Source organism: Zootoca vivipara, chromosome 4 (assembly GCF_965207765.1).
Source record: "Zootoca vivipara chromosome 4, rZooViv2.hap1.1, whole genome shotgun sequence".
NCBI classification, from domain to species: Eukaryota; Metazoa; Chordata; class Lepidosauria; order Squamata; family Lacertidae; genus Zootoca; species Zootoca vivipara.
The window spans coordinates 81,659,718-81,684,115 of NC_142587.1; the positions used below are offsets into that span (position 1 = coordinate 81,659,718).

The window sequence follows — 24,398 nt, forward strand, 5'->3', positions numbered from 1 at the left end:
CTTTCCCCTGTTTAAATCTGACCATTTTGTGATCATTGTTTAGCTGAAACAGAAGCAGAGGAGTGCCAGCAATTCATCAAAGTGCTGGCCTCCCAATGTTTTGGATTACACTGGAAGGCACCAGGTTGGCAAGTTTGGAAGTTAGGCTTGGGTGTTTTGTGCACTGCAACCTTCCCACAAGGAAAGCATTTCGGCTAGCGGCAGTCAGAGCAGGCGATCTGAGCAGAGTTAGCAGGCGATCCCCATGTACTGATTCCACATGTGTGGTTTGTTTGTTTTTGTTTTTTTACAGTGGAGAGAGTGAGTGAGTGAGTGAGTGAGTGAGTGAGTGAGTGAGTGAGTGTATTGGACTAGGAAGACAAGGTTCGAATCCTTGCTCACTCAGAGAACATTTGGGCACCTCAGCTACAGTATCTCTCAGTTCAGCTTCTGTAGCAAAGATAAAACTGGCTAACCTTGTGGACCCTGCTCTGTGAAGGAAAGATAAGGTGCAAATGTGATAAATAAAATAAATTTACCTTTAAAAAAGCTGAAGCTAGTCAGCGGTTTCCTAGCATATAGAGAAGGCACCCCCAAACTGCGGCCCTCCATATGTTTTGGTCTACAACTCCCATGATCCCTATCTAACAGGACCAGTGGCTGGAGAAGATGGGAACTGTAGTCCAAAACATCTGGAGGGTCGAGGTTTGGGGATGCCTGATGTAGAGTAACAAAGAAATGTGGGTGGGCTCATCATATCTATGTGTAGGTTTTGTGCTATTATTTAAATGCTGTTGTGTGAGCAGAGGTGCCACAAACTTATGCAAAGGAGGGTCCTTCATTGTCCCTTTGCTGATGCAGGTTCACGCCAACCTACAGTGGCAACTCCCATCAGCTCTGCCCAGCACTGGGTCTCCCAGCACTCAGGACTGACTTATTTGGGGGGGACGGGACAGGGAAGCAGGAAGGGAAGCGGGAATGTCTACTGCTGGAAACTGGAACCGAAGCCAAATGAAGTGCTTTCCATATCAAGAGAAGAGCAGCCTTTATGTCTGAGACATCTGTGATAAGTCATGCACAGATGGAATGAAGTGGGCATTATCTGAAGATTTTACAGACATATTGTGCTGATCACCATTATTGCTGCAATAGTGATCCTGCATGCTGGTAGTGAGCTCATGCAGCCAAAACTACACAAGAGGATTGGAGGAACACGAAAGTTTGCAGAACTACAAAACAACAACAACAACAACCCACTAGCCAACTTAAAAGAAATCTGCAGTGAGGGAAGAGAACCGCCCCAAAAGCTAAATACTGTAAGGATGCAACACTTTCAATGCCAATGGAAAGCTGACTGACTGTTGGGGTGGGAACCAGAAATTTAGGGCTGGTGGAATGGAGTATTCTAGAAAGGGGCACACAGCTGGTTGGCTGGAACTTTGAACACTACACCAGAGGTTTCCAACCTTTTTGAGTCCACGGCTCCCTTGACCAACTACATTCTTTCTGCGGCACCCCTGTGGGGCTCAGGAGCCTAGTGATGTCACCCCTTGCCTGTAGAGCTGGCAGCCCCTCACCATACCTGCCAAGTTCCTGCCTGAAAAATAAGGGATCGGACCAGAAGTAGCAGACCGGAAGTAGCGCTGCCTCCATTTTGGAACTGGGCGGAGCATGCTCAGAAGCGACTTTTGATGCTGCTCTGCCCAGTTCCAAAATGGCTGCCACACCAGAAGTCGCGCTGCAGCCATTTTGGAACTGGACAGAGCAGCATCAAAAGTCGCTTCCGAGCATGCTCCGTCCAGTTCCAAAATGGCCGCCGCGCCAGAATAAACCGGGAAAAAACAAAAAAATCAATTTTTTCGGCTGGGAACAGCTGGAAAAATGGGGGTTTCCCGGGGAATACGGGAGACTTGGCAGCTATGCCCCTCACCCCTTTTCGAACACCCTCCCTTGTGAAGTGTCCTCTCCGTTGGAGTCCTCTGGGCAGCCACTGCTGCCGCTCCTGGTCTCTTTACTGTCCCAAAGAGAGGTGCCTCCTCACACTGCCCCACAGGGGCCTAGGACTTGTCTGGTCCATTCCCAACAGCAAGGGCTGGTGGACTGGCTGGCTCAGCTCCCTTGCCCACTTGCTTGCTTACTCCGAGGCCGCCTCAGCTCCTGACAACCAGCACCCGCTGCCCAGCCCCAGAGGCACCATTCGCCTGGGAAGCCTGTAGCCAGGGCTGCTGCAACAAACAGCTGTGCAAGCCTTTGGGAGGCAGAGATGTGATAAGGCATCAGAGGGAGGAAAGGAAAGAGGGACAGAGGCCAGTGTTTACCGTGACACCCCTGATCATCATTCAGGCACCCCGGGGTGCCACGGCACACTGGTTGAAAACCACTGCTCTACACAGCAACCTTTTATTGCAGGCCCTTCTTGTTTGAAACAAGTTGTTGAGTTGAGTACAGAACCTACTGTTAGTGAAACAGCCTTCTGAGTATAGCCCACAATTAGCTCATGTGTTCCAGGGCTTAATTGGGAGGTCTGAAGGGCTCATGTGCAAGTTCAAAGATGTAATTCTGTGAAGAGCTCCAACCTGCAACTGCTTCCACAGTATAGTACCCAAAAGACTCCCATCTAGACCTACAGCTGACCACATGGTAAAAATGTTTCTGAAATGTACTACTGACTGCAAGTGTGTGTGTGTGGGAGCACTCAAGTTAAAATACTTTGATACTGAGAATTGTCTTGTTAAGATCACTCTGATAAAATATGCACTCTGGGTCCATATTAGTTACTGTGTACATAGGACTCAGTTATACAGCTGCAAATATAGCGTTTTAAGTGCACTTTACAAATGTGACACCAGATGGCAATGGTGAGCTAATTGCAAATTCGATATATATTTAAACGTCTTTTTTTAAAAAAGCATTTTCACAGAGTTATTTTTATATGTGAAGGTTCAGCCGTGGTGATTTCCAGTTACCACCACAACTACCACCCACTTCCTGAGCTATTATGAGTGATTATTTGCCCTTCGTTATATGTTTACATATTTTCTGCGCTATGGACCCTTTGTAATGGAAAGCTACAAATCATGAATTTATTGTTTTTCAACCTAATATCCTAGATTATATGTTCCCACTCTTACTGACGATAATAATGTATTATTGTGAAAACATTGCCTTGCACAGAAATGCTTAAGGGTGGTTTGCTTACCAGTTTCTCAGGGATTTTATTTTTTTATTTTTGGTAATAATGCTGCTATAATGTTCTTGTTGTAGGTTAGAGAGCTGAAACAATGGGTGACTGGAACTTTCTGGGGAGACTATTAGAGAATGCGCAAGAGCACTCCACAGTTATTGGCAAAGTTTGGCTGACGGTACTGTTTATCTTCAGGATCTTGGTGCTGGGGGCGGCTGCTGAGGAGGTCTGGGGAGATGAACAATCAGATTTTACATGCAACACCCAGCAACCCGGTTGTGAGAATGTCTGCTATGACGAAGCCTTCCCCATCTCCCATATCCGCTTCTGGGTGCTGCAGATCATCTTTGTCTCCACTCCGACCCTCATATACCTGGGTCATGTGCTCCACATTGTGCGCATGGAGGAAAAGAAAAAAGAGAAGGAAGAAGAGATTCGGAACACCGGAAACGGCAGGGAAGCAAGCCGTCTCCTGCAAGGATCAAAAGCAGAAATTGGCAGCGGCGAGAACAGCAGCAGCAGCAACGACAAGCAGCCACCACTGCAGAAAGAGGAGAAATTACCTGTCCGCGATGAGCATGGCCGGATTCGCATTGCAGGTGCTCTATTGCGCACCTACATTTTCAATATTATCTTCAAAACTCTCTTTGAAATAGCCTTTATCTTGGGCCAGTACTTCCTTTACGGCTTTGAGTTGAAGCCACTCTACCGTTGCGGCCGCTGGCCCTGCCCGAACATTGTAGATTGTTTCATTTCGCGACCCACTGAGAAGACCATCTTCATCATCTTCATGCTGGCGGTGGCCTGCCTTTCTCTGCTACTCAACATGTTTGAGATGTACCACTTGGGATGGAAAAAATTCAAGCAGGGTATGACCAGTAGACACAGCCATGCAGCACCCACCTTCACCCCCATCATGCCAGCCTCAGAAGTGGAGGACTCCAAACCTGCCTCCCACTCAGCCTTGCCACTACCTGCAGCACCGCCAACTGCGACCTCCATCACCATGCCTGAAACTCGTACCATCACCCCACTGGTTTTTCAACAAGCTGGGTTGCCACACTATGCGGACGTTACCTCCAGGCCACAGCCAGCCTCTGTTGCAACCTCTCTGGCTGGCTACCCTGGGGGTCCTTTGGCCAGCGAGGACAGGCACAAAGCCATCAGGCACACGGCAGCCTCCACCCCAATAGCAACCATGTCGTCTATCCCTTCACCTTCGCCCGTCAACAACTCCTACTTCAGTAGCCAAGCACTGGCTGATGAGCACAACTGGGCCAATTTGGCCATGGAGCAGCAGAGGAGACTCGCAGGCTCCAGCTCAGCTGCCTCCTCCACCCCCAGCAGCCTCCGACAATCTCGCCCGGAGCAAGGGGAGCCCGGAGAGCACCCCCCTCCTCCACCTTCTCTGTCGCCTGTGGCTGCCGCCAACAGCAGCAGCCTGAGTACCAGCCTGAGTGGGGGAAGCGGCAGCAAGTGGGATGGAGAAGGTGAAGAGGAAGGGTCCTCAATGTCAGCTGCCTGCACCTTGGTGGAGATGCACGACCCACCGCTGCTCATAGACACACGTCGCTTGAGCAGGGCTAGTAAATCGAGCAGCAGCAGAGCCAGGTCTGATGACTTGGCCGTGTAACTGGACCACTCCCTGTGCCGGGAGGAGTAAGAAGATGAAGGTAGCAAAGTGTAAAGGGGAACTATTCTGGGGGCAGGGAGGCTTAATCCCAGGACAAGGGGATATAGGGGAGGCCAAGATCCCAAACTTTGAAGCTTGCAGTTCTTGCACTCTGTGGGTTGTAGTGGTGGTGAGGGTGGGGGCGGGACAAAACCCCAACGTTTTCTAATAGGTCGGGGTTGGCAAAAGCGCAGCCCACCGGCCGAGGGACCAATAGCAGCCAGATCATGATGTGAGAGGAAAAGAGGCCTTCGTAGATTATAGGTGCTAGCAGCAAATGAGAACATGCTGTTGTAATCACATATCCCAACAAGCAATGCTTAGTCCTTGTCGTCACCTGTCATCTCATTCTGCCCCTCATCGCAGTTACAGTTCCTTCCACAGGCTCACATTTAGTTCTGGTAGGCAGAGGGGATTCTTCTTCCTGTTCACCTCACTTCCATAAACCTGAAGCTAACCAAGGCCAGTCCAAGCCATTTTGCTGCCTGAGGCAAAGGACAAGATGGTGCCCATCTCCCACTCCACATACAGAAGTTGACTAGACTAGCAGTTGAATCTTACTAAAATGGTGCCAATGGGAGAGCATCCTCCCCAACATCTTAGGGGAGCAAACTAGTTTAAGGGATGCAGGAAAGGCACATCTCTGACCTCCAATAGAAGGCCCTGCTGCTTCTCAGCATCAGCCACCAGAGGCTGTTGCCTCACTCTGCCTAATGATAGGGTCAGTTCTGAAGGTAACTGCAGATCATCTTTCCCCTTCACAATGAAAACAAAAGCAGGTTTAGGTGTCTTCAGTTAATTTAAGGCAGCTTTCTGCTCTTCACAAATTGTCAGTTTCTAATGGGTCTGGAGTGACCCCCTGCTGTAGACTGAAGTGTTCATTTTTCATTTAATTCTGTGAGGAAGTGTCAAGCTTGAAATTCTACACAAGTGTTTCCAAACCATGGAGACACATTTTAAATCTATGTATTTTTAAAACCTTTGGTTACCTTTCTTGAAATTGCTTCTGAAACTCTAAATGCAATAACAAGAACATAAAGCACACACATCTTAAGGTATGGCACACTTTGGCTTTTAACCCAGAAAAGCAAAGAAACCGTTCCAGTATTTTATGCTTATTGTGAACAAAGCTATAGGATGAACTAGGACTGTGCATTTTAGGTGGCTAAATATTTTTGAGCTAGTTGGGGAAAATAGTGAGGGCACAACTGATCTAAAAGGAGGCATAAACACTTGATTTCAGTGGAGTGAGTAAAATAAGCAGCAGATTACAATCTCAACCTAAAAAGATATTTTTTGGGGGAGGTCTGCTGTTGTAAAATGTATTTGACAAAAGTAATAAACAGTGAAATTGAAAGACTAAAACTACAGTGCACACCTGAAGATTTTTAAAATAACCCATGTATTTCAAATTAATGAACTTAGCCCTTTAGTTTTATCTTTATTTTCTCTCTGTATTGACTCTGGTCATTTTCACAAATGGGAATTGGCTTCTGTTTGATTTCCAGCATTTAAAAAAAAAATCTCCAAAATGAAAAATTAGGCCCTGTACCACAGAAAGTTGTTTGTGCTTAAGTACCTTTGAAATCCATTGGTCTTGTTATTTGCAATCTCAACAGGACCTAAGTGCAACTGACTTTTTCAGGATCAAAGCCCAATGTACAGTGTAAAACAGTTTTATCTAGTATTTCTTAAGTACGTGTTTGCTTTTCTCATATATGTAAATCACATCCAACCACTTTATTGTCTAGAAATGTTGGTGCCTATTTGACTAAGCGGCAACTTGTCTTCCACTATCTGAATCTATTCATTCCAGTCTAAAGATGTCATTTTTTTGAAGACGTAAAGTGAAGTGCACTGTGCTATCAATTAACAGCGCAACGTGGCACATGCCTACTCAGAAGTAAGCCTCACTGAGTTCAATGAGGCTTATTTCCAAATAAGCCAATATACATGGGGTTCCCAAACTAAGGCCTGGGGGTTGGATGCGGCCCAATCGCCTTCTCAATCTGGCCCGCAGACAGTCCGGGAATCAGCATGTTTTTACATGAGTATAATGTGTCCTTTTATTTAAAATGCATCTCTGGGTTATTTGTGGGGCATAGGAATTTGTTCATATTTTTTTTCAAAATATAGTCCGGCCCCCCACAAGGTCTGAGGGACGGTGGACCGGCCCCCTGCTGAAAAAGTTTGCTGACCCCTGCAATATACAATTGCAATCTAAATCAGAGGAATATTTAAAGACAGTAGGTTGTATCCAACAGTGAGGGTGGGTGGGAAGAGACTTCCACTCAACATGGGATTTCCCCTTCCACTCCTCTCTCTGCCTGTCCCCAAAACTGCTCTGGAGGGTTCTTTTTCTGGAGGGGCTGCAGGGGAGAGGAGGGGGTGATCTTTTGCAGACTTGGAATTCTGCTGTGCTAGTGGAACGGCAGCATTGGAAACGGCCCAGAATGTCTGGATCAGACCAAAAGTTTATCTAGTCTAGCATGCTGCTTCCCAAAGCAACCAATCAGATGCTCACTCACGGTCGGTCCACAATCAAATTGTGTTCCCTGATGCCTCTGAATCTGGATGTACCCCTATAGCCATCATGACTAATAGCCATTGATAGGTCCATTCTGCATGGATTTGTCTAATCCCCTTTTTTAAAGGCATCTAAGCAGTGCCTCAATATATCATGATAGATGACATTCTGCTCTCGGGGTTTGCCTATGCAGTGTCGCTGACGCCAGCATTAAGTCAACAGGCTTGTATAAGCAGAAATGAGAACAGAACTGCACTCCGTTTGCCTCTTCTTTTCTTTTTATACTATATTGTCTGAAATGTAACACAAAACGGATTGCCAAGGTAGCACCAGAGATCTTATTTAAATAAATTAATAAATAAAAAGGGGGAAAGATAGTTGCTTCAATGTTCTTTGTACACACTGTACTACTCATGTATCTCAAGGAATAGAGTGATTTCTCCAATATTAGTCTGGTTTTCTATTTAATGAGTACCCAGGAAAGGAGTAAATTAACAGCTTGGAATGGAATTTGACTCACAATTTCCTAGGCTCCCTGATAATGCAACCCACCCACCCCCCCGGCAACCTGCACTGCCAACATTCCAAGCAATGTTAAAGGTATCGACAAAATAATAATAATAATAATGAAAACTTTTTATAGCATCATTTATTTATTGCTTTGGCCACATGGGCCAAGCCTTACTTAAAAGATTGCTTTGTATGCCAAGCTTTTTAATATACTATCTCCTATGCATTTCAACTCAAAAGTAAGACCCCTTGAGTTCAATATGACTTTCTCCCAGGGGAGTGTTGTAGGACTCCAAACTAGGCCTTGTTCTAAATTCACTAAAATAAATTCCATCTCTCTTTGAAGGATATAGAGAAATACTTTGGCATCAGATACCAGTATTTGTTACTTTTTACTGAGATAACATGTACACAGGCCATAGAGTATTAGCACAACTAAGAACCAAAAGCAGAATAGGAGCAAGGGTTCAGTTCGCGAATACCAAGAAAACACCTCAATTAATATCTTTCAACCAACTTAGAAAGCAATTAGTTCAAGAAACATCTGCTGGGGAAAAAACAACATATCCTGTTGTAAATGTGTTCATTTACCTTGTTTTTTTGGTCATTAAAACAAAACAAGAGAGTATGGTGACAATTAACTCTTGTAGCTTTTAGAGGGGCTCAATATTGGAAGAGGTTTCTCAAAGTAGTATGTATATAAGGGTGTTTTCACACGTGACTTTTAAGAAGCTGAGTTTTCCAATTAATCAAATGAAAAAGTGACATTAATATGCTCATATGTTGTTTTGAAACGCTCTCTCTCTAGCTTTTTAAATCCCACTGACAAGTACAGCATTCATAAGCAGCATACCGGAGGCACAGGTCATGATCCTGCACAGATTTTGCTTTCCTTAAACTGTATCTGCTTCAATGGAACTTAAATTATATATAACTGCACTGCCCCGTGCTGGAACAGGGCTTGGGAAACCTCTGTCGCTCCAGATGTTTTTGGACTCCCGACTCCCATCAGCCCCAACCAATAGGGCCAGTAGCCGGGAATGGTGGCTGTTGGAGTCAAACAACATCTGCAGGGCCACCGGTTCCCCATCCCTGGTCTAAAAATTGTGTTATTCTGCTACCGAGCTTTGTAGACCTTCCTGCAGGTAATTTCCACTGGATGCAAACCAACCTATTCAGGCATAGAGTGAAGCTGTAAGACTTAAAAATATCCTACGACTGGAAGTATATGCAACATTGGCCGACTCATGTCTTTGCCATTGCCAAATTTCTCACACCTTGCTCCCCTTCCTGTCAAAGAAATCTAGGAAACCCCCTGCTCCCTGCTCGCCCTTGCCGAGTTATGCTAACAAACATCGTTGGTACTCCATGTATTGGTGGGATTTCCCCACTGGGACATTTCTCCCAGGTGATCAAGCACGGGAAAAGCAATGCAATAATATGTAGAAGGGTTTGGGTTTGTTTGCTTTTAGTTCACCAACAGCAGCAGGGTGCTTAAGAATTACTATGGACAACAGTGGGAATATCTCCCCCCAAGGGAGCCTTTAATCAGCATACAGCCCTCCCCCTACCCAATTTTGTAGTGGAGAGACGAAAAAAGTTGTGCCCGCTTTGATCAGAAGCCAAGGGAGTCCTTACATCAGCACCAGGCTACCCCACAAAGTTAATAAAGCTACACATGGGGGGGGGGAGATGCAGCCCATTTTAACATCTTGTAAGACACAAGCTAATTCAGGTCACTGAAATATCTTGTAACATGTTTTGGCAAAACTATAAAGAGGAAAGGGAGATTTGGAGCATCTTAGCTTTAAAAAAACGGTCAGTAACCGATAGATGATAGATAGATAGATAGATAGATAGATAGATAGATAGATAGATAGATAGATAGATATAGATGATAGATAGATAGATAGATATAGAAACAGTATTTTAGGACCTTTTCCAGTTTGATCTCTTTTTGCTTATTAGTGTGCTGATTATGTTATTGACTTTTAAATCCTGGTGGGTATTTAAATATACATATTTTTAGGTACTCTGGATTCTCTCCCTTGTGAAATGTGTGCTCTGTTCATCATTCGGTTTCCTGAAGTTTACATTAAATTATTGCCCCTTCACACAGTGGGTTTCCCCGCCCTAAATAGAAGAGTCATGTACAAAAACTGTATCTCACATGTGTTTGTTTCACAGCAGGAAGCTGCCCCTCCAATCATGGGTATTCATAAAGAATGTTTTTTTCAAACATGTACATCATTACATATGTTTTCCCACATACAGATGTGTTGGGGATGGTAACGGTCTGAGAGAAACTTCATTGCCCTAAGCAGCGAGAGATTTGTGCAAGGAAATTCATTTCAGTGTGTTGTTCATGGGAATGCGTAGCTGGATAGAAAACTCTATCCCTATTATGGTGTTCATCTGAGCCCTATTGAAATGTGTCATTTGGTTTAAATGGGGGTGCACAGCCATCCCAGAGCCACCATCAATTGTCATCGTAAGCTGCCTACAATTTGAACAATAATGGGAATCCCATGTGAAGCTGTTCTTAGGTCAAACTATTCACAACAGAAGCGGAGCTGTGTTTTAGAAGATTGGTTGCACCCAGCGTAGGTAAAGTAGCAAGATGGGGGCAGATTCAAGCTAGGAAAGATGGCAGCATAGGAAACTTCCTTATGCCGAGTCCATCTAGCTCAGTATTGTCTACACTGATTGGCAGCAGCGTGCAGGTTTTCAGAAAGGGGACATTCCCTGTAGTACCTGGAGATATTAGGGATTGAGGCTGGAATCTTCTACATGCCAAGCAGATGCTCCCAAGTAAGTCCACCAGTCCTGTCCCCCGTCCCCCCAGCTAGGCTCCAAGGCAAGAGATAAGCCTGGTTGGGAATAAGTGAATAGAGGAGATGAGGGGGGCAGAACATGTAGAGGAACGTTCAGCACTCATCCACCCCATCCCTCCTGCTACTTCTCCCCTTGAAGTGGCACCTGCCCCTTTGTGTCATACTACAGTTGTTCAGGGCTATCTGTTATTCAGAACATAGATCCACTTCTGTAACATGTAGATCGTTAACCATTTGTTATTTTATTTATTTTATTAAGTGTGTGAGTTGCTTTATCTTGCACAAGGCAACCCAACATGACTTACAAACAAACAAACAAACAAACAAACAAACACCCCACCATAGATACATTAAAACAGGGGGGGGGCTAGAAATGCATTAAAAGCACCCCACCCACTTTCTAAAAGGCCACAGATAGTTAAAGGGCAAAGGCCTGGTTATAGAGAAAAGGCATCCTATGTTGTGTCTGAATGCTGCCTTTGAATGGACATGTGTAGCTGGTGCATCAGTGTGCTCAGGATCGCATCCTAACAGGACGAAATCCAGACATTGAATTTTCCTGAAGGAATTTGTGTTAATTCCACAAGCAGACCATAATGGGAATATCCCATGTAGAGCATCACATAATTCCTACCTTTGTCTCCCCCTTCTCGTCTGCTTCCCGCCCCCCACCTCCGCTTCCCCATTATTTTAAATTGTAAGCTCCTTGGAAGCAGGGGCTGTCTTCCTCTTGCCTATGTACCCCTCTAAAGCACCAATGATACTATGTTAATAGTTAGGATGCATGCATCTCAAGTTGTGATTTACATGTGTGCCTTCCCACAAGTCCCCTGTGTGGGAATTTCGTGATAAGTCTTGAAGCCTATATGTGAAAGTTTATTTGCAATTAATGGAACGTATATGTATGTTCAGGGTCCAGCTGTTACGGGACAAGTTGTCACCATCATTTGAAGCAACAGCCCCCTCCTGGGTTTTTGTTTTAGAATCTCTGCATTGTTCCCATGTGGAAGATTTTGTTTCCTTGCTACAAACAACATGCCAGTTTTATTTGCTCACAGAGATATTTCTTGTGAAACCTTTTGTACACGTATAAATTATTCCCATGAGACAGACACAGCTATGCAGGTTTGGATATTATTATTATAAAAAAAATGTTTAGTTATGATACTCTTTGATTTCTGGCATTTCACAACTGTTGGTATACAGTAAGCCCACAATTTACGCATGGTTAACACATTCAGCTTTATGCACTGAGGAAAAAAGTAAAAAGTAAAAGGGGGTGGGCGTCCGGGGTGGGGGAGGGGAGACTTATTGTAATTCCACTCATCATTGACTCCAATGAGTTTTGACTATATGTGATTCTGGCTTTAGGTGCAATCTCCAGAATGTAACTCCCGTGTAAATTACAGGCTTACTGCATTTGAAATAAGTGTGTGCAATTTTGAAGCAGGAGATATATCCCCTCTTAACACAATGTATTTCCACTGGAGAATCGGATTGCATCAGAAGGTCTGCTCATTTATGTCACTCGAAGCACACATGACCTTCAACATCACCGAACCTCCCAACAAGGAAGGAGAGAGTTTTCTGGGCAGTCAGGGACTTGTAATCATGCAAAAAAAGCACCAAACTGTTCCAAGTGCTGTCTTTGAAGAAGTGCCTTGTGGATTAATTATGTGAGAACCAGTTGGTGTCCATGTTCATTTACCTCAAATGTTTACAAAACTGTTACTAAATAAACTTTTGTACCATAACGCTGTCTCTTATAAATGACATTTCCACGCACCCATCCCATTGGTTGCTGCAGCAGCTGTTTCTTCTTCTTCAAGTAGCACAAACAACGTCCCTAGAGCTTTACATCATGGTCACCTCTACAGCATACATTGAAAGCACATTTAAAGCAGATAGCTTCCCCCAGAAAATCTCGGGAGCCATAGTTTATCCTTGACAGGGCTACAACTCCCAGCACCCTTAAACTACAGCTCCCAGGATTCCATGGGAACTCCTCTCAGGTTGCATTTGTCTGACATAGAGAGAACGCTTACCTCCAACTCTAGGAAGTAACTTACTGTTGTTGCTTCCAGTGCAGGAAGACAATAAAAGGGCCTGCCCTGAGGTTATTGTGTGGGAGCTATTGTAGTATCATTTATTCCCACACCGCAAAGCAGAAGTCAGAACGTGAGAGAGGAACCCTCAAAGAATTTCCTTCCCTCGCTTTCCGTGATACAGGCATGGAAAAGAACTAAGCTGTAATTGCTTCCCCAATGAATCCCCAGAATGCAGGGAGCACAGAAAGGACTTTCTGCACAGGGTCCCCCAGACTGCAAATGTTATGTCAGAACGTAGGGCAACCACTTACACATAATAAAGAAGGGCAAAGAAGCACACTGTTTTCCATAGCAGCTGTGTCTCTTAACATCTATGTATAATTGTGCAAGCTGAGCTTGCTGGCATATGATTGAATCCCAAATGAAAATAGCAATAGCCTGCAAGATCTCCTTATATTCTTGATAGCTACTGAGCAACTTGGAGTCCTCTGCTCCCCCCCTCTTCCGATTATCTTCAAACCAGACTTGGACAAGGCAGCCCTTCAAATAGAGGACTGTGCTCTGTAAAAAGCGGACGCGCAACCACCCTACGAAGGGGCCAGTGAGTTTAGCTAGCCACAAGTCTTTGGAAGCAGACCCTTTGGAAGCAGAGCCAGTGTGGTGTAGTGGTTAAGAGCAGTGGACTCGTAATCTGGGGAACCGGGTTCGCGTCTCCACTCCTCCACATGCAGCTGCTGGGTGACCTTGGGCTAGTCATACTTCTCTAAAGTCTCTCAGCCCCACTCACCTCACAGAGTGTTTGTTGGGGGGGAGGAAGGGAAAGGAGAATGTTAGCCGCTTTGAGACTCCTTTGGGTAGTGATAAAGCGGGATATCAAATCCAAACTCTTCTTCTTCTTTTGGAAACCAATGGCTTAAGATGCAGAAGTCGATGAAGACGTGGTAAGAGGAGGAGACTTTGAGGAAGACTCACCACATGACTTGAAACGGATCCTGGAGAAGAAGGGATTTTTGTGCAGCACCCATTCCCTGGTCAGATTTGCAAAAGACCTGGTAGTGGGGAGCTGGGATGCAGTGCTGCTGCTACCTGCTGTCAGGGACTGGACTGAGGTTGGAATGGAGACCGCCCCCATCCTCCTGCACTTCCAAGAGAAGACAGTAGAGATTTAGAACAGTGGTTTGCAGAAGGTCAGTTCAGAGGCTGCAGAGGGAAGAAGCTGGGAAATATTGGGGGAGCAGCAGGAAGAAGCACTAGGAGAGGGACAGCTGACAAGTCTCAGTGTCTTTAGAAAACAATCGAGGACCCGGCGGGTGTTGAAAGTAGGAGAATAGAAAGCGCAGAGGCAGAAAGCACAGATCCGCCAACGTAGGGATGACGTATAATAGGAGAGATGGAGGGGGTGGGGCTTTACTTGGAGCAACACCGTTATCCGAGAGATGGCATTTCTACGTCTCTCTGTGAATATTGAAAAGACCTTGGTAAGAGCTTCTTGTAGTTCATTTACTGGCAGCTGGCTGTGAGGGAGGGGGATCAGATTCCCTGAAGCCTGACAGGCGGTACACAAATTTGGACTCCCAACTCCTGTATTCCTGACTACTGGCCAGGCTGCCTGGTGCTGATGGAAGTTAAGTCCACCAACATCAGTGGGCCACAGGTTCCCCCTTCCTTGATGTACAAGGGGTCCTCTGAGCTTACACGTTCATAACATGGTTCTTAGTGGCAAAGCGAAATCCCCATTCCTCTCAGCTGCCATGTGGTGGTCTAGGAGAGCGGCATTCTTGCACACACCAGGAAAGGACTGCCTACAATGCCACTGCCTAGAAGAAATCCCAACGCCACTTCCAATGGCATGTGAATGGCAGGAAGCCACTCAGGTCTTGTACCCTGTACAAAAACTACTGCCAAAGAATACATAGGGTTCCATCCAACCAAGCTGGATTTTGACCTGCACAATGGGACTTTTTGTCCCTTGCCTCCCCGACCTCAATCTATTATGGGTTTCCTCCTCAACCCTCCAGAGCAGGCACAGGCAAACTGCGGCCCTCCAGATGTTTTTGGCCTACAACTCCTATGATCCCTAGCTAGCAGGACCAGTGGTCAGGGATGGTGGGAATTGTAGTCCCAAAACATCTGGAAGGCCGAGTTTGCCTATACCTGATCCAGAGCATTTGTGGAGGCATGCAGACCCCTTGTGCAGGCCAAAGTCTCTGTGCTAAGACCATGGGTTGGGCCCCCCCTCCTTAAATCAAGTAAGTAAATAAAAATCTTTAACCCACCTCAAAAAAGGCTCTGTTCCATCTCTCTTGCTCAGCCATGCACCAAGAGCAGTCATTCAGCACCTTGTTTAGAGTGAAGACCTGCCTAAGGTTGACAGTGACAGGGGAGTATCTAAATGGGCCATGCTAACTGAGTTGTACGGGACCCAGGTGGCGCTGTGGTTAAACCACTGAGCCTAGGGCTTGCTGATCAGAAGGTTGGGGGTCGAATCCCTGTGACGGGGTGAGCTCCCGTTGCTTGGTCCCAGCTCCTGCCAACCTAGCAGTTCGAAAGCACATCAAAATGCAAGTAGATAAATAGGAACCGCTACAGCGGGAAGGTAAACGGCGTTTCCATGTGCTGCTCTGGTTTGCCAGAAACGGCTTTGTCATGCTGGCCACATGACCTGGAAGCTATACACCGGCTCCCTTGGCCAATAATGCGAGATGAGCGCGCAACCCCAGAGTCGGTCACGACTGGACCTAATGGTCAGGGGTCCCTTTACCTTTAACTGAGTTGTACACAGGAAAAAATGCATTGGGGGAAAAGGAGGAAATTCAGAAGGAAGTGCTGAAAAGGTTTTCAGGAAATCCAATAAAACTTGTTTTAGTTTAGATTTTTAAAATAAGATGGAAAAAGGTGCGTTCCTCGTAATTTTGCAAAATATACTCGTTAACCGTATGAAAGGTACTCCCTGGTGTTAATTTTTTATTTAGCTCCCTTGTTTTCAAATGATTGAAGATTTTGACAGATTTTTCTGAGCACTTGGGGTCAAAAGGAAGTAATTGAAGACAACTGTTGGGGAGAGATTTAATTCCGAATCTTCTAGACAGAACCAGACAGAGGATGGTGACAGGTGGGCGTCCTGCCCATGCCAACATAAATCCTAGCTATGCCCATGGCTAAGACACTGGCTTCCTTTCATACAATCAGTATTCAGAAACAATTCACATTTAAAGAAGCTTTTTGTATTGAACTTTGTCCATTCCAAAGCTTTGAGCAAGACAGGTTTGCAAAGACAAATCTTTTAAAGGAACAGCTGTGTTGGAAATGTTTTACCCTGCAGAACAAAACAAGAGCAGGCAGGGGAGAACTAATGTTCAGCTTCAGTTCAGCCTGGATTTTCCACTTTCCCAGGAAAATGAGTCTTAAATTGCATCCATTAACTTGTGTCCTTTCAAACAAACAAAAACCATTCCTTGTGTTGGACAGCAAGCATCACATATTAAGAGTCACAAATTACGTGGGACGTAGTTGTTGTTGTTTTAAAAGCTGCACAATTTTATAGATTCAGTTCTTCTTTCTAGAAGTAATGAAAACGTCCTGAAATAAACCCATTTTCAAGATGCCCATGAGAATAAAAGTCACCCCAAGCAAAATAAGAAAAAAACATCACACACAGGAACTATGAGTCCATGCTTTGTAGTGTGAAATGTTCAAATAGACTTAAAAGCAAAAATAACATTTTGCTGCTTTGAGCAGAGACTAAAGGCGAATGTGTTTGAATTGCCAGAGACCTGGAGGGTGTATGTGTTGTGATAGCGGACTGTATTTTGCACAAACCGCAGACGTCAGCAACCAAAGCTCAACTGGGGATCATCTGGGCAAAGTCACAGCTGCGAAAAGTTGTGGGAAATGACAGGCCAATTCAACTGAAAACATTTGCGTTAGCTAGATATTTTCACAGGCTGGGAGATGCCAGAACCACGGCAGTTTAAAAGAATTACGCTACATTCTTCTCAGTTCATGCAACATTAAATGAACACATTACCCTGAAAAAGGAATTAATATTACGCCTGCCTCCTCCTGGCAGAAGGGCATTATCTTCATTTCTAGACTTCTGAGAACTTTCTGTCTTCACTTCCTTAGTCTGTGTTTCAAAACTAATGCTTTTGAATTTTATATGCAATTACGAATATGGAAATAACCAAATTAGATGGCTTCAAAGGAGGACTGGAAAAATTTACAGAGGATAAGGCTATCAATTGCTACCAGCCATGATGTCACAGTCAGAGGCAGCTGTGCCTCAGAATGTCAGCCGTTTGCAAGTTTCCCACAGGTACCTGGTTGGCCACTGAGAGAACAGGATGCTGGATTAGATGGGCCATTGGCCTGATCCAGCACTGCTCTGCTTGTGTTCTTATGCATGATGTTGTGCATGTTGGTCTACACAAACACTAATAATTAGCAATTATTGTTTTTATTATGAATGCAGCATGGGTTATTCCTTGTTAGAAGTACAGGAAACACATTTTTTTTCATTCAGTGGCTGTCTTCTTCTTCTTCTTCTTCTTCTTCTTCTTCTTCTTCTTCTTCTTCTTCTTCTTCTTCTTCTTCTTCTTCTTCTTCTTCTTCTTCTTCTTCTTCCAAGCCACTTCACTTTTCCACCCGCACTGACACACAAACACACACTACTAAGAAAGAGAGGTTAAAATTTCCTTGCATTATCTTTTCTTCAAAATGTAGCCCTCCTACCACATGCCTTGCAGCTGACGTTCATTTTGCCATGGTGCAGGCCCCGTTTGGGCTGAAGCACAATGCATCTTACATTGGACAGAAGAGACACATTTGCATAAAAAAGCACATACCGGTATGTTAATTTGTGCATGTAGATGCAATTTTTTTTGGGGGGGGGGGAGGGAATACTAATGGGGAAGGTGTGCTGTGTGCACACATAGTCTGCTGTTCAGGCACCAATTGTTGATGGGCAACTTCGAGGCGCTTACAGGTCTCCCTTATTACAGAACTTGCTCTTTAAACTGGACTTGGACCAAACAGCCCTTCAAAGAGAGGACTCATTCAAACAAAGGACTGTCCTGTGTAAAGCAGGCCAGCAGAGGTGGGGGACTAAAGTTAAATCAACAAGGTTGCACAGGTGAGGAGCCCCGGACCAGCCCCTACCTTATTTCCCATTGCACCTTTGCTTCAGATACTAGCCTTAGGTCTGCTACCCCAACTAAGTCGAGCTTGGAGGAAAAGAGACCAATGAAACTGGTGGGGGCAGGTGAGGTTTAGCTCAAGGATCGGGAACCTCAGCGCCAGGGGCTACAAATGGCCCCCAGGACTCTCTGCCCATCCCTCAGGACTCTCCCCTGGCCACACCTAGTATTGATTATACAGTGGTACCTCGACTTGACAACCGAATTTTTCGACTTACGAATGGGGGTAATGGCCGCCCGCTTACGACTTTTTAGATAGGGTTGCTTCAACTTACGAATTTTTCTGTTTCCAATGCATTCCTATGGGAAATCGCGTTTCCAATGGTGTTTTTCAACTTACGATTTTTTCGACCTACAAAGGTGCCTTTGGAACGGATTAAATTCGTAGGTCGAGGCACCACTGTACTTCACATCCTCCCTGCTAGGAATGTTTCTTCAGACTGTCCAAAAGCCTCCTGCCTGGATGAAAAATAGAGGGCGTGTGTGACTTTTGTGTGGTTGAGATTTAGCCTAATGTGCAAAGGTAAGAGTCCCACCCATTGCTCCACCCACTGTCCCCTCTGGCCTTCCCACAAGCACAGGCAGCCGTTTGGCTGAAATATGTTTCCCACCTTGGTTTAGCTCCTCTCCATACCTACAGCTTCCCCCCCCCCAATAAAAACCATATTATAATAATAATTTACTATTTATACCCCGCCCATCTGACTGGGTTTCCCCAGGCACTCTGGGCGGCTTCCAACCGAATATTAAAAACAGTACAGCATCAAACATTAAAAACTTCCCTAAACAGGGCCGCCTTCAGTTGTCTTCTAAAAGTAAAATAGTTACTTATTGCCTTGACATCTGCTGGGAGGGTGTTCCACAGGGCAGGTGCCACTACCGAGAAGGCTCTCTGTCTGGTTCCCGGTAACCTCACTTCTCGCAATGAGGGAACCACCAGAAGGCCCTCGGTGCTGGATCTCAGTGTCCGGGCTGAATGGTGGGGGTGGAGATGCTCCTTCAGGTATAAAGGACCGAGGCCGTTTAGGGCTTTAAAGGTCAGTACCAACACTTTGAATTGTGCTCGGAAACGTACTGGGAGCCAGTGTAGATCTCTCAGGACCAGTGTTATGTGGTCCCGGCGGCCACTCCCAGTCACTAGTCTAGCTGCCGCATTCTGGATTAATTGCAGTTTCCGGGTCACCTTCAAAGGTAGCCCCACGTAGAGCGCATTGCAGTAGTCCAAGCGGGAGATAACCAGAGCATGCACCACTCTGGCGGGACAGTCCGCGGGCAGGTAGGGTCTGAGCCTGCGTACCAGATGGAGCTGGTAGACAGCCGCCCTGGACACAGAATTAACCTGTGCCTCCATGGGCAGCTGTGAGTCCAAAATGACTCCCAGGCTGCGCACCTGGTCCTTCAGGGGCACAGTTACCCCATTCAAGACCAGGGAGTCCTCCACACCTGCCCGCCTCCTGTCCCCCAAAAACAGTACTTCTGTCTTGTCAGGATTCAACTTCAATCCATTAGCCGCCATCCATCCTCCAACCGCTTTATATACCCTGCTTTATATGTGAATGGAGGTAGATGGGTCTTTGGTCACACATCCAACTGGGCCCTAACTCTGCATAGATGATGAAATATTTTTTACAACAAGTTTTCCACGCCTGCTTTCCTATATATAGCATTGTTGTTAGCAGCGATGTAATATTTTTTTTTTTAAAAAAATCAATATATAGGAGGAATTTTGAACAAGGTTGGCGGTTTTTTTAGCAACACAGAAATCTGCCTTGCACACCATTGTTTCATCTAGCTCACTTCTGTCTATACAGTGGTACCTCTACTTACGAATGTTTCTACTTACGAATGGAACTCCGTCCGCCATCTTGGATGCAGTTTAGATAGGATTTTTTCTACTTACGGTACGAATTTTTAGATAGGGTTGCTTCTACTTACGAATTTTTTCTCCCAATGCATTCCTATGGGATTCGACTTACAATTTTTTCGACTTGCAAATGTGCGTTCGGAACACATTAAATTCGTAAGTAGAGGTACCACTGTACTGCCCAATACATTTTGGCACCTGAGGGGAACCACAAAATGCTCGTCCGTCCATCCCCACCAACAAAGGTGGTGTGGGTGAAGATCTATATCAGAAACAAGGCTGGGTGGGAATGAAGATTTTTACACCAGGAGCAAAGGTGGGAGGAACCCAGCAGCGCTTCCTATTTGCCAGTCCTACCTGGCTGGACATGATGGGGATTGAACCTGAGCCCTCCATGCAAGGCAGGTGCTCTACCGCTGAGCTATGGTTCTTCCCCAGCCCTGTTCCTGCCTCCTTAACAGCAACCTGCAATGCACAACATAGAACAGGTTAAGCTTTTCCTTCGGACAAAATGGAGGTAGAAAGCACCTCCCACTTCATTTCTGAATAACAGAAGGGATCCACTGAACCAAATGTACCACTTGCCTCTCTCTCGGCCAGCTGTTGGAATGAAAGGCTTAGTGTAGCCTTCTTCAGCCTGATGTTCTCCAGATGTTGCTGGACTACATCTCCTGGCCACCCCTGGAAGTACGTAAGTGATGATGCTTTGAAACAATCCACCTTAACCAGGCAGAATAATTGAGCCAGAATTGTAGAGTTGGCAGGGACAGAAAATGAAACCCTGTTATTTTAATTGGCTTTCTTGGGCATTTTAGTGGCATAATTCATTTGCAGGAATGGGAAAACCTTCAAGAGGGAGAATGGAAACAACTTTCAACTTGTATGCTCTTCCTCCTTCTCCAGGTCTTTCCGAGACTGCTTCATTTTCCATAGGCTATAGGTGGTCATTGTATCCAAATCAGCAAACTAGGATTTGCACTTGCCTTATCCAAACCAGGATTGTTTAGGGCTATGTCTTGACTAAGCCACAATAACTACTGGTTTTCTTGTACTTGTGTGCTGTTTTGTTTCCAAAAACTAAATCAAAAATTTACAAAAACAAGCAGGCATCAATTAAAGCTAAATGCATCTTAGTCGTGATTATTTTGTAGGTTTATGCATAGTCATGTTTTCTAGGGCATAACTCAGGGGCGCCTGCCAGAACCTCCCATTTCCCAAAAAGGTTGGCAATCCCTAACACAACTAGACATTATGGTGAAACCACCTAGTTTTTGCCCTGCCATTTCCCTATAAATTAGGGATAGGATAGGTGATTTAAAGCACACCACAGGTGGGCAGAAGGATGGAACTGAACTAGCTACCCCCCCCTTCTAATGGGGGTCACTTCCAGCCTTTCACTGTGAACACAATTACAATTTATTTATGTGATTACCATTTATTTATGTGATTTACCTTCTGGTGAGGCTAAATGCACCACTAGAGATAGAGAGCCGGTTCATATGCGCATTTGTTGCCTCATAATTTACGACTTATCATGCTAGCTAACATGCAAAGCCTCACTTGATTTAGCTCATCAGCAGGCAGGGAAAAGCAGATATGCCAGTTTCTGTTCTCTCCATTTCTCATTTCCCCAAACTTCAGTGCAGTTCTCCACATTTCTAAATCACTTGGCTATTTTTTTTAATGAAAAGTATTTTTCACATTTTTGTGAATTGCTCCCACCGTACACATTTCTATATGCAATTTTGCATGGTGTATACATTTTTGTGAAACAATCCCCCCCCAAATGTATTTTTTTTTTGCTATTTTCTCTAATATATGCATTTATATGCACACTTTATCATTGTGTACACATTTTTGTACACATTACTTGTTTGGAGAACTGCACTGCGAAATCCAGGTGAGAATTTCGCAGAATAGATATGTTTCTGTTCACATACTGTTTCAGAAAATGCGAATTTTGTAAATTCACCTTTAAATGCTAATTGAATGGCAATTCTCCCTCAACCGATCAGTTGGTGATTCATGGGTGAACTGGCTCTCAAAAATGACAGTGGTCGGGATAAAGGAAGCCATGTCAACCGCACAGCAAAAACTGCAGCTCACATCTCTTTGCCATCTTAAAAATACACAGCACAAAAGCAACGCAACATGATCTATAGCATAGCACCAGTTGTTGTTTTTTAAAGCAACACTGTATGCAGAAATGTTTTGAACACACAAGTTAAGCAAACCAGCAAGACATTTTAATACTTGAATTTCAGTTTCGCAACTCCACAGTTCCTAATCAAAAAACTGTAAAGGGACGGACACAAAAAGCAGCCCTAAAAATATGGACCTTCAACTAAAAATATCTGCAATTATTTCGACTTCATTTTTCCTTGTTGTCTAAACCAGCCATGCTGTACTTGCTTAAACAAAACGTTTAAAAATGCAGCTGTCATCCATTCTATTCCTTCCCATAGCTGAGCACAATTGTTTGTTTTATAATAAAATGGTGACATTAGTTCATATCATGTGATTAAGGAGGATTCATCAGACATTAGAGCCCATAATCACAGCCTATAGTCCCATTTCACGTTTGCAACTGGCACATCCTATTTGACCCTGCTTACTAAAGCACTTTTATTATACTAGCCCAAAGGACAAGGATTGAACAAAGACAAAAGAATGCAGGGGAGCAAATTGCTGTCACACTCACAGCTGTGTGCTCAGAGTACCACCCCAGCTCCACATGAATAGTGGGGGGAAATGGGAGTCTAGTCAGCACCACTTGATAGGGATCTCCAATCTCCCCTGACCCGTCTACCTACAGGACCCCTTTTTCTCCCCTCCATCCCCCTGACGGCTTTTGAATTAACCCAATAAATCTAGCCAGGCAATAAACTGAATTTTCAAAAGCTTAGGACAATAATTTAGCATATGCCATGGCCAGGATCCAAAGAACTGTGCAATTTACCATTGTGCAATGAAGGAAGCTACATAACGGGCTTGTGTAGCCAGCGTAGTGCTAAGCTCAAGTCGCTTTGTTTTTTCGTGGGAGTGACTTTGTACTTTGTTGCACAATTGATTGCACAAGCCTAGAATGGAAAGCCTTTTTAAATTTTATATTTAAAGCCTGCCCTTCTTCCAAGGATCTCATGACAAATTGACACACGATACATGTGCCAAAATGGACCGCAAGGGGGTCCAAGAGAACTTTTCTAAGCTGGGTGAAGGGGAAATAAAATGGCAAACATCAGCACATTTTAAGTGATGCGTATTTTGGCAAAATGCTCCAATTCCACAGAATGGGTTCTGAAGTGGTGAAAAGGCCAGGGAGGGACCACCTCAACACTCTCATGGGCCTCTTTATTGATCTGGAGAGTAGCAGCTGGTGAGGCAGCCCAGGGTCGGGGTGGAGGCCACCGTGCTCTTGGGGCTTGGCCAGGTGTGGTGTGGGGCCACAGAGCCATTCCAACGCTCCTGCCATAACACACCACACTAGGCTGAGCTCCCTGCACCTCCACTCCCAGTAAGAGCCAGTGACCCAGAATGGCGCAGCTGGGACAACAGTTGCTGTATTTGCTTTAATTAGCCATTTGGATATCCTGCTGACTAAACGAATATTTCAACTAAGGAAGACAACGGACAGGAGTTACGAAGGGTGGTGGCAAACTCTCTCCCCACCAGTCTTGGCTGCTCTGCTGCGGAATCTCTGGGTCACGCAGGAGGGTCTCATGGAGGAAAGAACCCCAAGCCTGGAATTGTCTGCTGGCAGTCTCAGATGTCACAGAGTGGGACACGTGTATCTACCCTGCTGCTGTCTCTTGCCACTTTGGGCTTGTGGCAGCAGGTGCCTTGGTGAGACGCAGCAGCATACCGTAGTATAGGCAAGGAGGGGGAGCCATGAACCTGGCTTCCTAGCAGCAGTGTCCCTGCCTCTTAGCAGGTGAGGCTTGGGCAGTGTATGTGCATGCCAGTGGAGCCAATCCAGCATTGGACCAGATCAGACCTCACCACTCCCCAGTTCCACCTGCACTGGGTAAGCAATCACAATGCCACTGCCAGAAGTTCAAGGGCAGAGCACCACCCCTCCCTGCTGGCCGTCTAGATATTATTGGATTCCCAGTTCCCATCTGCCCCACCTAGCATAGCCAAGGGTCAGGGAATGGTGGGGATTTCAGTCCAACAACACATAGAGGGCCACAGCTTCCCCATCTCTGGTATATGGAGAGCACTTCCATAGCACAGAAAGGCTTTCTAAATACCACAGAAAGCAGATATTTTTTAGCAAATAGGTGCTAGAGCAGCAGAGAACCTGCTGAACTCCAGATGTTCTTGTGGCTCTAGCTCCCATCAGCCCCAGCCAGCATGGCCCACGGTCCATGATGATGGAAGTTGTAGTTCAACATCTGGAGGGCCACACAACTTCCGCCTCTGGGCTCTAGAGTGTTTTGGTGTGATAACCAGTTTTAATATAAGGGTAGGATCAAATTGGTTTTAAAATCTTGTGAGGCATTTTATGGAACCGGATATTAATTTAATGGCAATCATTAAGTCACCAAGCCTTCTTTCGAGGAGCAAAATAAATTTTATTTAAAAA

The 24,398-nt window shown here is 45.2% G+C and overlaps 1 protein-coding gene across 1 annotated transcript; it reads left to right on the top strand.

The window, feature by feature from the left end:
- The first annotated feature begins 3,260 nt into the window (after positions 1–3,260).
- GJA3 (gap junction protein alpha 3) lies at positions 3,261–4,796 on the top strand. Its single transcript, XM_035115175.1, has one exon. It carries the CDS (start codon positions 3,261–3,263, stop codon positions 4,794–4,796), a length of 1,536 nt encoding a protein of 511 aa, XP_034971066.1.
- The last annotated feature ends 19,602 nt before the right edge of the window (positions 4,797–24,398 follow it).

What these genes read in the sequence shown, in the direction of transcription:
- GJA3 (XM_035115175.1), top strand. Translation starts at nt 3,261, where the DNA reads ATGGGTGACTGGAACTTTCTGGGGAGACTATTAGAGAATGCGCAAGAG.